This window comes from Boleophthalmus pectinirostris, unplaced genomic scaffold (genome assembly GCF_026225935.1).
Source record: "Boleophthalmus pectinirostris isolate CB_2022bp ecotype Guang Dong unplaced genomic scaffold, ASM2622593v1 HiC_scaffold_4, whole genome shotgun sequence".
Lineage (NCBI taxonomy): Eukaryota > Metazoa > Chordata > Actinopteri > Gobiiformes > Gobiidae > Boleophthalmus > Boleophthalmus pectinirostris.
In genome coordinates this window covers 18165717-18180444 of record NW_026571353.1, presented here as the reverse complement: position 1 = coordinate 18180444, position 14728 = coordinate 18165717, and the positions used below count along the sequence as shown (strand labels likewise).

The window sequence follows — 14728 nt, the reverse complement described above, 5'->3', positions numbered from 1 at the left end:
AAAACATTTAACAAAAAGCTAATTCTGACTCAGCTGCAGTTCTGTTATGGTCTTACTGTCTAATATTATAGGCTACATCCCAAGATATAATTCTGAATGCTTGTTTTTAAATCATGACCAAGACACTAAAAGATGTATACCCAATCAGAGTTAAGGAGTATATTTGATATCACATCGTTTAGTGTCTTAAATGTGGAGTGTTGTGTAAAGAAAATAGGCAGATTATATTTGGTGTTTCTTACGCAGACGGACTATTTCAGAGGTAAATTACTTTGGCCAGGTGTTTCACGGAGGTCACTGTGACCTTCAATATTATCAACAGGGGCTGCTGTTAACACTTGAAAGAATTCGCATTGGCAGTCCCATGTTATCATTTTTAACACAGAGTCACGCTGTTTCCAGAAGTACACTTACACAGAACTCTACTAATGTGGAAACTGTAAACTCAAGACACGAGCAATACAAAGCAAGTTTAGGGTGTAGAGTCACCTGCTGGACGTAAAGGGTATTGCAAATAGAACCACTGTTTATTCTATTTTTTATTCAAAACAACATATATTTAAAGTAATCCGGAAACAAAATGAAGATCTGCAAAATAGATTTTATTAAACATCATGGGTAAAAAAAAGCAAAAATCTAGCTTTGTACAGCTGTTCTTGAATGCCTCAAAAATGCATAGACTACAGTTGATGCACATTTCGACTAAATACTACCTAGGGCAAGGAGCCAAGTGCAATGAAAACACTGCAGCAAATATGAAAAAGTATATAATGGCATGGGCAGAGTTGATTATGCAAATACCCCAGCTGCAAAGAGACAATAACATGGAAATTCAAAGACAGACCATAATAGAGGGCTATTGTCTTATATTTGCATTTATGCTTGACAATTGTAACCTACTCATCATGCCCATCTTACTCCAAACAATGTCTTTGTATTCTTATAATAATAGCTATATGCAGTGTTCTAGTTTACAGTAAATGGAAGCCTTGTTTCTACTGATAATAGGCAAAAATATGCCATTTATATACTAAATACATAATGGGAAGACATCATTTTGAAATATTGTAACACTTGCAATCATATTCCTAGGAATATAAACTCCTAAATACATTTGAATTTATACAAACAATATACAACAGACTTGCAAGAATATAATTCCTTTAAATGTATTTATATTATGAAACAATATATACATACTAAATATAATTAGGAAGATAAATACATGTTCCAGTGCAATCAAATCTGTCAATATGCACTTAATGTATATTACTAATGTAATAAACAATACTGTAAATATGCCACAATCAACCATCAGTACATGTACAGCTTGTTCAGCAATACATTTGATTGGCAAAGCAAATTTTAAATCCCTGAGTGGAAAAAACAAAATAGCTGGTGTAATTTAGTTCCAGAGTAGAAACTTGCATAGGCAGTGATTTGATGTCTTCCAGGCTTGGCTCTGGAAAACAATAGTTTGGCTATTAGCAGCTTTCGTATCCTGTAGGTTTATGTGGATCTTATCCTTGGGTTTTATTTTTCTGTTTTCAGCAACATTTTGAGGATTTTTCAACATTCAGAAGAAATTATACTTTGTTTAAAATGTTAAATGTTATGGCAACAGTTATGACTTTTCTTCATTCTGCAAACCATGGATATGAAACATTTAACATCACATAATTTTAGAGAGAAATAGTCCATCCAGTGGTGTGCTTGATACTCACTGTCCTTTTCTTAACTGCTGCTCTGACTGGTTTCTCTATAAGGTCCATAAGGAGATGTGTGTTAATGAGTGCACTTAAAGCCCAACAGTCCCCAACAGAGCAGTCTGTCTAATGCTGCTGTGCTCTGCTGTCTGTACAAGATGGACAATCTTTAAAGTGGTCAGTGTCTGGGCGTCAGAGACTCCATCTCCACAACCAGGTCTCGAGAGCGAGGTCCCCTGCTCAGCTCCACCACACGAGGGACCACAGTGGACCAACGGTCTGCTGGGGAAACAGAGAGCTTATCCATCTGGACTGAACACTATTATAAAAATAATAATCATTAATAATTCACTTTTTGATGGCACTTTTCAAGACACCCAAGGACACCTTACAGTAAAAGCATTTAAAACAGCAACACACATTAACAACATATTTAAGATTAAAGTAAGAAATAGTGATGACAAAATGGTTACAGTGAATATGCAGATTTGAAAATGTACGTTTTGAAAATGTCTAGCTGTCGCAGATTGATGGATAACTTGAGTTTGCGGACAGAGTGGCTGAATGCCTCAATGTGGCCATTTTAACAGTGGGGACTGAGAGGAGACCAGCTATGAAGTGTGAGTTTGAACTGAATTCTATGGGTTATGGGAGATCATATTAGAAGCATACAATATTATATTTAATCAGCAGCATCACACTCACCTCGCCTCAGGCCTCTCTGATGGAGCCCTTCAACTTGGTGGGTGTCGTTTTTTCCAGGGTCTTCATTAATGATGGCCAAGTTCTGGTTCCAGTGAGTCCAGTTTACTTCATCCACTCTAATCAATATGACAAACATTAGACAAACAAATATTTTACATTCTTTTTATGAACAACAGGGTATACTTATCATTCAAATACCTGAAGCACCAGCGGCGGTCTGGTGTGTCATCCCACTTTTTACCCACTGTCACCATCTCACCGACTCGAAACGACTTGCGAAGACACACTGGGAATGAACGCTCTATATCCAATATGGTGGTTGCCCACTATAGTTGTTAGGAAATATAGAATTTGTAAATAGTGAATTATAGAATGACAATAATAGCAAAATAGCATATAATCACAGGACTCAGATCACAATTCAATTTCTATGATCACCACCCTTGAATTACCTGGAGTTTCCAGATTTTCTTGCTCTCTTTGGACACCTGTCCCACTGTCTCCCCCATCAGAGCAATCAACATGTTGAGCAGCAGCACGAATGTCAGGATGATGTAAGTGACCAAAAGAATGAGGAACACGGCTGGGTACTGTGCACTGTGGATCATATCCAGCTCACCCATTCCAATGGTAAGTGTGAAGAGGTCCAATAAGAAGACACTGAATGTATCCTGGTCTCTGCATTTTGGGTATGTGGGACAGCCTTCATCTCCACATTCGGAGCCCGGGGGAGGACATACAGTCAGCAGGGATACCAGAGCTGCACAACAAATTAGTGAAAGTTAGTTTTTATGCCAGAAAATCTAACTATATGTATTTGCTTTGGTAATAAAAATTTTAAAAACTTCAACGTTCTCTACAGTAGTGTTTTCCAACCTTTTTATCTTGAGTACCCTATCTTAAGTATGAGTTCACACTTTAAGTATCCTAACGGTACTTCTTTAATCTTACTATTCAGTTCACAATTGTATGATCAACAATAAATATTACATTTTGTTGTCTGTTTGTTTGTTATAGTTAGGCCCAAACAGAAACAATAGCAAGTGAGAGTGTATTATATACAATAACATTTTACATTAAATTAGTATTAATTTCCACTTTTCTTTTAGACTTGAAATCAGCCCTCTCCCTTCTCCCTTGCAAGTATACTCCCAGAGATCTTGTACTGGTTGGAAAACACTGCTCAACAGTAAGGCAATCTGATACATGTATAAATGTACCTGATGCATATCCGATCATGAAGAGAACGTACACCAACAGAAACCTAAACAAATCTTTGAAAAGAATCTACAAAGCAAGCAAAATGGTGATATACAGCACATGAAAAAGTGATCTGTGATTTCTCATTAGTTTAAGTGTCTGACCTTCTGTATCATGATGCTGTATGTGCCTGTTAGCTTCAGTCCTCGAGTGAAATACAGTGTGTTCATCCAACCCAAGACAAGAGCAAATACCATGACCGAAATGTACGCCTTGATTCCAGACAGATACAGAGCAGCGGAGACAACAATGAGGACTGAGTAGATGAAGCTACAAATAAAATCATATATAATGTTATTAAAAGATGCGACAAGACAGCAATTTAACTAATGATCTAAACCAACATAAGGAACAGCTTGACATTCAACGCCCTTTGTTTGTAACAGAAGTGTAATTAGTGATGTAAACTATAAAACACGTAAATGGAGACTTTCATAGAGCTAATTAGATGCCTCAATTGAGTGAATGCTAAATCGGCCTTGGGCAAAAGTCACTAAAGAGCAACATCAAAGGTGAAAGAGACAAGATGGAGGCGTACTACAGCAGTTGAAAGGAGCCATCAATAAATAAAGACTTCACTCCAGGGCACTTCTTCAGGAACAGGTCTTTTATCTGCAACAACAGTTTGGAGTTGATTAAAGAGTGTGCAATAGGAGTCAACACACGATTATCAAATCCTATTAGGGTGGTAGACACATACATTAGTGAGAAAGAAGAAGATCCCTGATGCAAGAGTCACAATCTCCCCAGCCAGACGCAGGTAGTCTGAGGAGGTTTTATATGGATAAGGAGGCTGAGCAGCAGAAAAGGTAAACTAAAGTTAATAACAATTTAAACTGGAATTATTTACATACACTTGTTAGGAATTACATTATGAGCAGTGAAAGCTGAAATAAATATTAAGCCATTCTTTTTTAGAAAAAAAAAAAGAAAATCTAGAAAATTAAAAAACATTATTTGTACCCAAAGCTTACAGAGCAGTTAGCACATGGAAATAAAATAGAGTAGATAATATTAATGCAAAATCTAAACAAACAAGTGAAACTGTGGGGTATTCCTGTTGTAATTTGATCAGTATACGTGCATATTATGTAACATTGGCTTAAAAACGACAGTCATGTTTCTACCAGTCCACCTGAAGTCTATTTTACTATTAACTTATCAAGTAATATATCATCATTATTTTAATTAATTAACTACGCCACTCACCGTGCCTTGTGTTGGATGGTAATATGCCACTAGAGTAAAGATGATCATAGTGATGAGGTAGGAAACGACACTGATGTAAAATGTCACAGCTCCAAACTTTTGCCACTTTGCTCTTAGCAGCTCATTAATGGGCTCCACAGCCAACATCTCATGACGATTCTGGCAATGATAACATCACAGCAACTGAATTAATCTCTTACAAGAATTAGTTCACTGTAGGGGCTATATATTTAGTTATGCTAGACATGACAATGAAAAGAAGAAGACAAGACAAGAAAGAAGAAAACCAGCAACCTTGTTGTGTCGTCTTTTTGATGGATAACTTTTGTGATAGTCACCTCATTGCGACTGTTGTAGACCAGGATTTCCAGCACAGAAGGCTCCTCTCCACATGTGTCCAGTGACGAAAGATCATAGAGGGATGAGTACACAGGACCATAAGCCCAGTCCTTAAACTTTCGGGACAAATGTCTGACTTCTTCATCTTTGATCTCGCGTCGAATAATGTGTTGAAAAACCTATGCAAATACAAACTGTTAGTTATTAAAAGTACAAATCTTTCTACATATTTAAAGTTGCCAAAGGCAGAAGTAATTGTTAAAAAAGTAGAGAACATAGATTGTTTAATATGATTATTTGCACTGGAAGCAAGCAGGAGATTTTCAATAACTTGTTTATAATGTAGAAATATTGCTATGACGCATTCTTGAAGCCTGTATGCATGATCCAGGATGCATTTTTTAAATAACTGCAGAGTACAGACCAGTGGGTGGAGATAGGGGGAAGGTGAAAATGAAAATGAAATGAATTTTTCTGAGCACTCAAGCCTTGCATGCAGGAATCAAATGAAATCTAACTTATTCAAACTAAGTTAATGATGATGGAACACCATTATAACATGGCTAAGAGCTCATAAAAGTCTATTTTACACAATATGTCCCTTTTAAAGATGTGTTTGACTTTACCCCGATCTTTCCCAGCTTGGCGGCCATCATGAGTGGTGACATGCCGTCATTGTTGAGCACTGTTTCTAGGCTGCACTCTGGGTACAGTTTGGCGCTCTTTATCAGCAGCAGGTCGTACATCTTTGTGAGGAAGCCAGTGTTGTCCTTAGTGTTGTCTGCGATGCGTACTAGAGCGTGGAGCACTGTGTTTCCTCGTGAATCCTGCCGCCGTAGATCAGCCTTTTTGTGTGGGTTCTCCGTCAAATAGTGCACTATGTCGGGCTGATTTGTACAGGCCGCCAGGGACAGAGGCAGCTCACCTGGGAATCAGAAAGCTCTCATTCTGATACCAATCTTATATATATTATTGATTGAGAGCATGAATGAGCATTTCTCAATCATATGCTTGAGACTTTAAAGTGAAATAAGTAACAAGTCAAAGGCCAAAGTGAACAAGTGTGTTTTAAAAATAGATTTAAAACAGGTACAGACAAGGCCTAATGGCAAAGCAATAACATCTCCATTGAGACAACCAGATGGTGGATCCTCACACTAAGCCACCTGTGGCCACAGCTGCCCTGGGCCATACTGACAAAAGCATGGCTGCCAACCCTTACAAACACACTTATACATAGGGGAGGATGAGGAACTGTCTTGCCCAGCAATACAACAAGTAAAAGCCAACCTTTCATTTCTTCATCTTTACATTAATCACTACTTACTTATTTTGAATTAACACCTTGTTTGGTCACTGTACCCACCACTATAGAAACAGGTTGTTCTTATTAAGACCTTTTCTAAAGAAAAGACTGAGATGAGAAATGTGGGTGACTTTTTGCTAAGTGGATTAAATAGGATCAAAGACATGAGTGTAAAAAAAACACACACAATTAGCAGTGGTTTGAAGGAGGGGTGCAGAGGGGCCGGAGTGCCAAAGCAACTGTTTGAGATGCGCTGTTGCCATGGGTGACAGATTACTTTGTCATCTCAGACAGAAGTGATCCTTTTCATGGATTTGCACGGGCACATGCAGACTGTTAGCTAAGTCTAAATCTCATTAGCTGTGGTACGTTGGGCCTGCCAGCTTCCTGTTCACCTCTGTGCAAAGCTTGCGTAAAATTATCCTCAGTGAATCAGGACACAGGGATTTAGAAACGATGATGTGATGACAGCAAACAGAAATTATATCCACTGTAATGAGTCCACATTATTAAAGCCAACAGAGTCTTAATAAATACCTACAAAACTAGGAGCCAAGAATTTGTCATTATCAGTTGCATATACAGTATATATGGCATCTGTACAGTATTAAACTTCAGTTTGAATTGCGAGAAACCACTTAGTCGCCACTAGATGGCAGTCCTGGGTTGGGTTGAATTGTATTGGGGCTGTGATTTACTTCATCCCCACTTGTGTTCCAGAAGTTATGGCACAAGAACTAAATATAATTTGAAACAGCAAGTCTAACAAGAACAACAAGTCTAAAAATCATAACAACTACATGGAACACTGCTTAACAATACCAGCACCAATACAGTACTAAATAGAAAACACTGGTATCTTACAGTTTTTGCTCAAATAATTTGTTTTTGTTTAATTTATTATGAATATTAAAAAAGACAATTGTAGAAAATTATATTATTATTTAGATATGTACTTGTATTGGTAGGCTAAAATCAATGAATGGTTGCTGACATAAAACTTAAAACCTATGTTTTGTTAGTGGACCTTTCCTTAAGGCTTCACATGTGTCTGCTACAGAACTGGACAAGTAAATGTACTTATATTGTCCAGTCTAATCCCACACCAGGAAAACAGGGCGGGCCACTCAATGTCACCCCACCTCAACATATTATGTTATGGAAAGTTGTGCTCCAGGAAAAAGTTCTGTTAACTGAATAACTGAGCTGTTTGCAGTACTTTATGAAGGGCTTTAAGACAAGCTACAGGTAAAGAAATGCTCTAAACCCAAACCCGCATGTTAACAGTTTGTCTTTACCAAAGTAGAAATAACCACCCTCGTCTCTGGGCTGGAAGAAGCGCCCCCGTGCCTGAGCATGGACATCTGCCCCCTGCTCCACCAGGAGCTCCACATACGGTTTACAGCGGCGCTCTATCGCAATGTGCAAAGCAGTTTGGCCTAGAGGCAGAGTGAAATACAACAATCTGTTAAGTTCTTTTGCTACCTCAGTTTTAGTGAGAATAACTCAAACTTATCTTTCTTCCTGCAAGAATGACAGCATTGTTGTACCTCTGTAGTAAACATCTCTAAATGGTGTGTTGATAAATTCTCGTAGGTTTCCAGTCTTCTCAGCAATGTCCACCAGCAGAGGGATGGTGTCATTTTGTCCACCGTACAGGTTCAGCAGGGCTTTGGGCAGGCACGTCTTACCTGTTGATGGCTCTGAACAAAAAGAGATATAGTATATTTGAGAATATTTGTAGTATTCTGAACCACCAGTGTCCACTTTAGTGAGTGTGTACTTTTGAAAAGGGGTGGTGGGTTAACAACAGTTTGCTGCGATTTTTCTCTGCGGTGTGTGATGTTGTAGAGACTTCTCACTCAGGCACACAAAGGAAACTTTCCCAGTGACTTAACTTACATAGTCAAAAAGTCTATACTCCACCTTTTCCTCGCCATATCCTTTGAGACATGCAAACGGACAATGCAAAAAGTCATACTCTATATCATACAGGCTGGCTATTTGCAAAGACACTGTGAAAGACAAAAATAGCAGTAGTTGACTACACAATGGCCAATAATTTCACGTTGACAGACCCACCTCTAAACTCCTCATCGGTCAGCCTCTTTTCATGAGTTTGCAGGAACTCCAGGAGGCCCTCTAGAGACTGAGGGTCCCCACGTGACACACACTCAAACAGTAGAGTGCGGTTGAAGATTTTCACTACTTTAGGGGTATCAGCACCAGCACCATCATCACAGGAAACCTCAGCTTTACTGTGGACACAAGGTCAATTTATCATTCATTCATGTGTACATACACAAACTCTTCTACTAGCTCCATAATGACCCCTCTGTATGACTCTGGCATAGTACCTAACACGCAGGGGCCCAAATATTACCTCAACCGTTTGAAACCAACAACATGGCCTCTGTTGGATCACTGACTGGAGGAAAGTTTGTCTGTTTGTCTAACAGACACACCTTAGTCTACAAAGTGGCAGTTGTGGAGATTGTTATGATGACATTTTTCCATCTCTAATACTCTTAAAGAACTCCTAAACAAGGTGCAATTTTACAAAGGTCAGTATTACTACAGTACAGTACTTCTATTGCATATTTAAAGGTACTCAATGTACCCTTTCCGGTGGGGGTCCCCCGCCTGCAATCAATGTATCTATGGAGATGTTATTGCTTTGGCTAGAATGTTCCACAGTATGAAATAAAAGTTATCTGTCTCCATGGAGACAAGCAGATGATAGCACCAGATCAGGTTACAGATCATATGTAAACTATGTGTATGTAATTTTTGAACAATAAAAATTGTCCAGCTTTTCAAGTATTTATGCTTTATCTCCAAATGGTTTATTGGTTTTAGTAGTACAGTAATGGTTTGAATTATCTGAAAAGAAAAACTTCCTCTTATCTACTTCTGCAGCGGTAATACAAATGATTAATAATGAATATTTATTCATTTGTAGAAACAAACAACATCTATACCCTCTTGGGAGCTTTTTCCTACGTTTTTTCTGGTCATTTGGATTTCTGTAGGTTCCATAGTCAAACAGTGAATCCATAGGAGCTTTCTTAGGTCCCGGAACCACATTAGACTCATAGATGGTAGTTTCCAGTCGGTCCATGGGGTTACCAATGCCCTTCTTAAATGCTCCCTGGAACTTTGATCTCAAGTTTTGTCTGCTGTCCACAGGCTGTTGGCCGGGTGGGACCACTTCTTGTCCCCCCTCAATACTTTGGTCTTCAGGCGGGATAGAGCTATTGTCCAGGTCTGACAGCTCACATAAGGAGTCGCTCTGAGCTGCTCCAACATCTCCAGAATCCAGGGAGACAGTGCCATTTTTAGACAAGGCAAGCTGATATTTTCTGAAAAGTGTAGTGGCCGAACGATTCTATGAAAACACAGGAGCAGACAGAACATTATATTTTACTTGTAAGTTAATTAAATGTGTCATTCTAGGATTATCGAGCAGGTAATGTTTTCTGTTAAACTTTTATTTACATAGTAATTTAGCAGTAATTTTAAGCTTGCATGGTAAAATATACCTCATTCATTGCTTTTGTCACAACGAAATTCCCAATTCCTATTCAGAAGAAACTGGAAGTAATGATGAAACATGAGAGTATCCTGAAAATGCAGAAACAAATTTTACCTCAGCATAAATTTCTTACACAGTAGCTAAATAGACCCCTGATTTATTAGTCACAAATAGAAAAAAACTCTGTATATTCATTATGTAAACTTGGACATATGAGAACAATAGTATTTGCTATACTCTATTATCTGAATAGACAAGGATAGACACCTTCACATATGGCTTCCTCTTCAATTGTATGGCTTCCTGAATCTGCTCCTGACTTTGGGCACTTATCTAAGCCAGACTGCACTGAAAAGAGGCAACACAAACAAAATACGGGGCCCCATGTGAGGCAGGCATGAGTCAGTGCTCTGTTTAACACACAGGATTATCATGCCAGTTCTCCTCACTGCACATTTGATAGCTTTAATACAGGAAGCCAGACTACAACAACTTTAGGCTGCATTAAATTATAGTTCTTTAGTTTGAGTAGAGGTCATTTGTCAATGATTAATCAGCCACTTTTCATTAATCTTCATAGTGATGGACAAGGGCAAGATGCGTACTGTTGTTCCAATAGTAATGGATGAGAATGTCCCTAGAGACATGGGAGTTCCGGCTGTGTCATTGCTGATGTGACACTGTCCAGAACTAAAGAGATATGACTGTTTAAACTGGAGCCACTAATCTAAATAGTGAAAAAAGTACAGTTTTATACCCATAAACACTAATGAAAACAATTAACAAAGTAATTTAGCTGCCAATAATCTTTAAAAGCCAAAGTTAATAATAATTAAAAAAAATACCCTACATAATCTAGTCTGTAATACTTACTAACAAAAATATAGGCTGTATATACTGAAAAATTGCACTGATTATATGAGTGTTAAAATAAACAACACCAACAAGTCCGTAGAGGAAGGCCAAATGTCAATAATTTGTCTATATATTTTTAAAGAACACAGCTTGGATATTCACAATAGCCTGTATGAACTACAGTAATGTAGACTATTATAAACATTTTTAGTCAGTATATAGCTCTATCACTGACAGACAGGGACAAATATCACAACATTCACTTGAATTTAACAGTGAAAAAATAGCAACGTGACTTACTTGATAGTTGTTGAAACTTGTTCTAAGTTTGCCCAACTTGATTTTCCATTTTCTGAAGCTTCTAAATTCAACTGTCTTTCTTAACTCCACAAAGTGAAACAGCTCATACTGCTGCGTTGAGTTTACCAGAAGTTTACCAGAACAAGGGATGCCTTGAGACAGATTGGGTGGGACGGTGTGGTCACTACCTTTTCCTCCAAAATTGGGAGTCTGGAGCCAAAGCGGAAGTACAGGGCAGTACTAGAGTTTACCACAAGAGGGTGACGTGACAAGGTTTCTTCCATGAAGCCATTCATTGATTCCTGGAAAGCAGACATGTCTTTACCTGTCAGATAAATAAAAAAAATCTGAAATATTTACATTTCTAGCACAGATTGCTGCGCTAGAAATTGATTTTTTTTATTACTGTTGATGACCCTCTTACAAATCATTCAGTTCATTCAAACGCGCTAAAATTTTTTTGAAGTGAGTCTTGAGGACAAAACAAAATATGTTTACACTACACTAACTCGTTTCTGTGTAAACTCTGCCTCAGTCTTGATACACTTTTATTAGTACAACATTTCGGTACATCTGACCTCTGGTACTTGAGGAAAGCAGACATGCCTTTACCTGTCAGATTCCTGAGGTCAGAGGCAGTGGTGGAAAGTAACAATGTAAAAGTACTAAAGTACTGCGCTTAAGTAAAAATGTTAGGTATCTGTTGTGGATACTTTTTACTTTTACTTCCCTACATTTGAGAGGAGGTATTTGTACTTTCTGCTCCTCTACGTTTTTGAACTGTGCTGAAAAGTGTTTGAGACCTGCCGAAAAGTCTGAGGGGGTTATTTCTAAACACATTTGTAGTTTAAGCAAACAAAAATATAACAACCAATAAACAAATCAAAACCACTAAGAAAAAAAAAATCATTTAATTGTTTCTTCAGCACAAATTGTTATGTGTACTTTAATACTTTATCTTAAGTAGATTTTTTCATGTGGCACTTTTACTTTTACTTGAGTATGTTTTTGCTATAGTATCTGTACTTTTACTGAGGTAACAAAATTTAGTACGTCTTCCACCCCTGGTCAGAGGTAGTAGTAAAAGTGAACCAAGAGTGAGACAGACACTCTACATTAACTAAAGTCAAAGAATCCTTTAAAAAAAAAAACATTCCAAATGTATTTACTCAGTGATTCACAAAAAAAACCCCAAAAAAACAACTCAAGCCTAATAATAGACTAAAACCATATTTTATTGATGTTGATAACACTACTGCAAAGCAAAAATTACCATTTCAATCTTTGCAACCTAATGTAAAATGTGTATTACCTCAACATAAAAAGGAAACAAGCAGTGCTGTCAAACTCAAAAGGTAAACAATGTCACACCAAAATTATGTTGTCAGTCATGCTGTGGAATCTACATCAGCATTCATCTTAGCGTACATCTCATATATTGCATCCACAGTCGCAGAGAAGTTTATTAGAAATTTACGGATTTTCTCTAAGCAGTCCTCTTCTTTGACATCTCGGCCTTTCGACAGAGCCCTTAGAAAGTCAGATTTATAAGGTGCAGCAAACACAGCAGCCTGAAACCATAAAGATAAATACATCAGCTGACATTTGTAGTTTATATATTTTATTTTGTCTAATACAAAAAAGAGTCACCTTGAAAAGTTGTTGCACAAACCAACCATGATACCTCCTGAGTGCTATTTCATAGGCTTTGTTTGCATTAACCCGAATGAGGTTTGGATTTAGGTCATCTTTCTCACCATTTACAAGACTCTGGAGAAATACCTGGATAAACCGTAGACTCCTGCAATAGATAATACTCAAAACATTAAAACTACGAAACCTTTGGCTTTAAAAATACTCATTGACCTCATACCTTTTAAGCCACATGAGTGCAAATGTTGCTCCAACTTTGGGCCATTCTGAACCATGCATTTCCTTTTCAGCCTCCAAAAGTTGCTGCAGTGTCTTGAAACGTGATGGACTGGTGTCATAGACAGTCTTGATTTTCTATAAAATATAAAATGTTTCTTTAATAAACAAAGTATAATAATGTGATATTTATGGGTGGTAGAACAAATTTCTTACTGTGAGATTTCCTGAAAAGTCTGCTTTTATTGGTGCAAAAACAGTGGGTCCAAGGCAGTCTAAAGATTGGTATATGGAGATTTGTCAATAGAGTACAGAAAGGTACTGTTGATGAATAATGCAACGTGAGTAGTTATTAAGACAAACAGGAACTCAACAGCATTTAGTAGAGTCTTGTTAGGTAATTAGGTGAGCAAAGTATTAGGTGACAGCGCAGTGAGGCAAGAGACATCTAGAGGCTTGACACACACACGTGCTTGCCCGACTGTCACCAGCTACAGAGCTGCTGTTAGTGGAAACTCCTCATGACAAAGTCTGCTCTATTGTGCCCATCTGATGTTCAGATCTTATTTCTGAGAGATGCTTGTATTGCTTTATAATAGTTTGCTTCCTAAAAACGGAAAGCATCTAAATGATAGAATAGGTAGCAACAGTGTTATTCCTCAGTTAAATACAAAGAGTAGCAGTGCATATAGCTTTTATCACACCATGTCAATATATTATTTTGTTCGAAAGTATAGGCATTCATAAAACATGTTTAGTTTTAATTTATTATCAATTAAAAAATAGCCATGATCATTTAAATACAAGGGCAATAGATGCGGTGCCCTCAAGGGTTTCGTGTGGCATTTTAAAAGAAAGCCCTTGGTATATTAATACCGAATGAAGTTGCACAAAAGTGCCCAGGAGCACAATCTCACCAATGAATGGGCATAGGGAACTCAACACCCTTCTAATCAATTTTCACAACTAAAAATCCAGGCCACCAAATTAAATAATGCATGCTAAAGAACTGCTGACAGCTAAATAAAAAGAAAATGTGATACAAAACAAAATTAGCCAAAAATATTTTCCTCAAAGTGCAATACTTTAAAATCTAAATCAACTCAAAAAACTCTTTGCCAGTATTGTTTTGGCTGAAATATTAGTCTAGATAATTGTTTTATATCTTAGATTCAGCAATGTCATATACTTTTCCCACCTCTGTCCTGATGTTACTGAATTAAAGACTTACCAAAGAAATGTGGAAGATAGGACACTGCCTCCAGAAATGGCCTCGTTTCCACTTGTCTGTCAGCTGGCAGCTGTCTGAACTGATGCTCCATCAGCAGGGCCATGTTTAAGTCAACAGTGTGAAGCACTGAAAAAGATAGTAACAGGCTTCCAGCCTTTACTGCAGATTCAGTGGCACCTAACACTGTGTGGCAGACTCCAACTGAGTGTGACCTGAGCACACGCACTCACAAATGCATCACTTGGGGACACACAATTGTTTATGCAAAAAAAAAAAAAGCTCAAGTTCAAGATTTTTTTTTCACTGGCCTAATGAAAGATTGATTACAACAATTCCTGTGTAGCCTAATGGATGAACTAATGATCTTCCGAAATTTGAATAAACAAAGAAAACAGAAAACAGAAAAACAAAGT

At 37.7% G+C, this 14728-nt stretch overlaps 2 protein-coding genes across 2 annotated transcripts; both read right to left on the bottom strand.

The window, feature by feature from the left end:
• Positions 1-581: 581 nt before the first annotated feature.
• trpv4 (transient receptor potential cation channel, subfamily V, member 4) lies at positions 582-12772 on the bottom strand. The gene is made up of 18 exons (XM_055161313.1): positions 12693-12772; positions 11216-11517; positions 10068-10149; positions 9507-9913; positions 8608-8783; positions 8076-8228; positions 7824-7964; positions 5846-6144; positions 5219-5398; positions 4881-5039; positions 4372-4464; positions 4210-4283; positions 3776-3941; positions 3632-3698; positions 2864-3171; positions 2610-2737; positions 2412-2527; positions 582-1985 (listed from the first exon to the last, which is right to left on the bottom strand). Exons 3-18 carry the CDS (start codon positions 10074-10076, stop codon positions 1885-1887), a joined length of 2577 nt encoding a protein of 858 aa, XP_055017288.1. The 5' UTR covers positions 10077-10149; positions 11216-11517; positions 12693-12772; the 3' UTR covers positions 582-1884.
• On the bottom strand, positions 12604-14418 carry gltpa (glycolipid transfer protein a). Its single transcript, XM_020920981.1, has 5 exons — positions 14316-14418; positions 13301-13359; positions 13089-13222; positions 12866-13016; positions 12604-12786 (listed from the first exon to the last, which is right to left on the bottom strand). Exons 1-5 carry the CDS (start codon positions 14416-14418, stop codon positions 12604-12606), a joined length of 630 nt encoding a protein of 209 aa, XP_020776640.1.
• Positions 14419-14728: the final 310 nt, after the last annotated feature.